Here is a 340-nt window from a genome sequence, read left to right on the forward strand (position 1 = left end):
CTCTTTACACAAAGTTAATGCTATTTATAACAAAAATGTCAATATCAACAACATTAAAAGTAGTGACAGTGGTCAAACAGTATTCGCAATGACAACAGTAACACCAACAACAGCTCTTCTTCACGCAGCGCACATCGAATCCCCGCCCAGTGACAACCGAGGGGACAGAAGGCCGGGCACTGCCATCGGTGACCAGTGCCAACCCAAGGGCGGAGGGCAAGGGGAGTGCCGGGAGCTCTTCTCTTGCCTTTCGGTCGCCAGGAACATCAGGAGGGCCACGCCGAACATATGCTCCTTCAGGGGCCACGCGCCTATCGTCTGCTGTCCGAAGGCAACCGGT

General features: G+C 53.2%; 1 protein-coding gene across 1 annotated transcript in view; it reads left to right on the top strand.

Annotated features, from left to right (window-relative positions):
• LOC119588150 (clotting factor B-like) overlaps positions 1–340 on the top strand; it is an 11,827-nt gene that overhangs the window by 6,537 nt on the left and 4,950 nt on the right. Inside the window, exon 4 of the mRNA XM_037936854.1 lies at positions 129–338. Within this exon, the coding sequence (XP_037792782.1) occupies positions 129–338 (210 nt within the window). The remainder of the gene's footprint in view (positions 1–128; positions 339–340) is intronic.

The sequence above is a fragment of the Penaeus monodon genome, chromosome 23, assembly GCF_015228065.2.
Source record: "Penaeus monodon isolate SGIC_2016 chromosome 23, NSTDA_Pmon_1, whole genome shotgun sequence".
In the NCBI taxonomy this organism is placed as follows: domain Eukaryota; kingdom Metazoa; phylum Arthropoda; class Malacostraca; order Decapoda; family Penaeidae; genus Penaeus; species Penaeus monodon.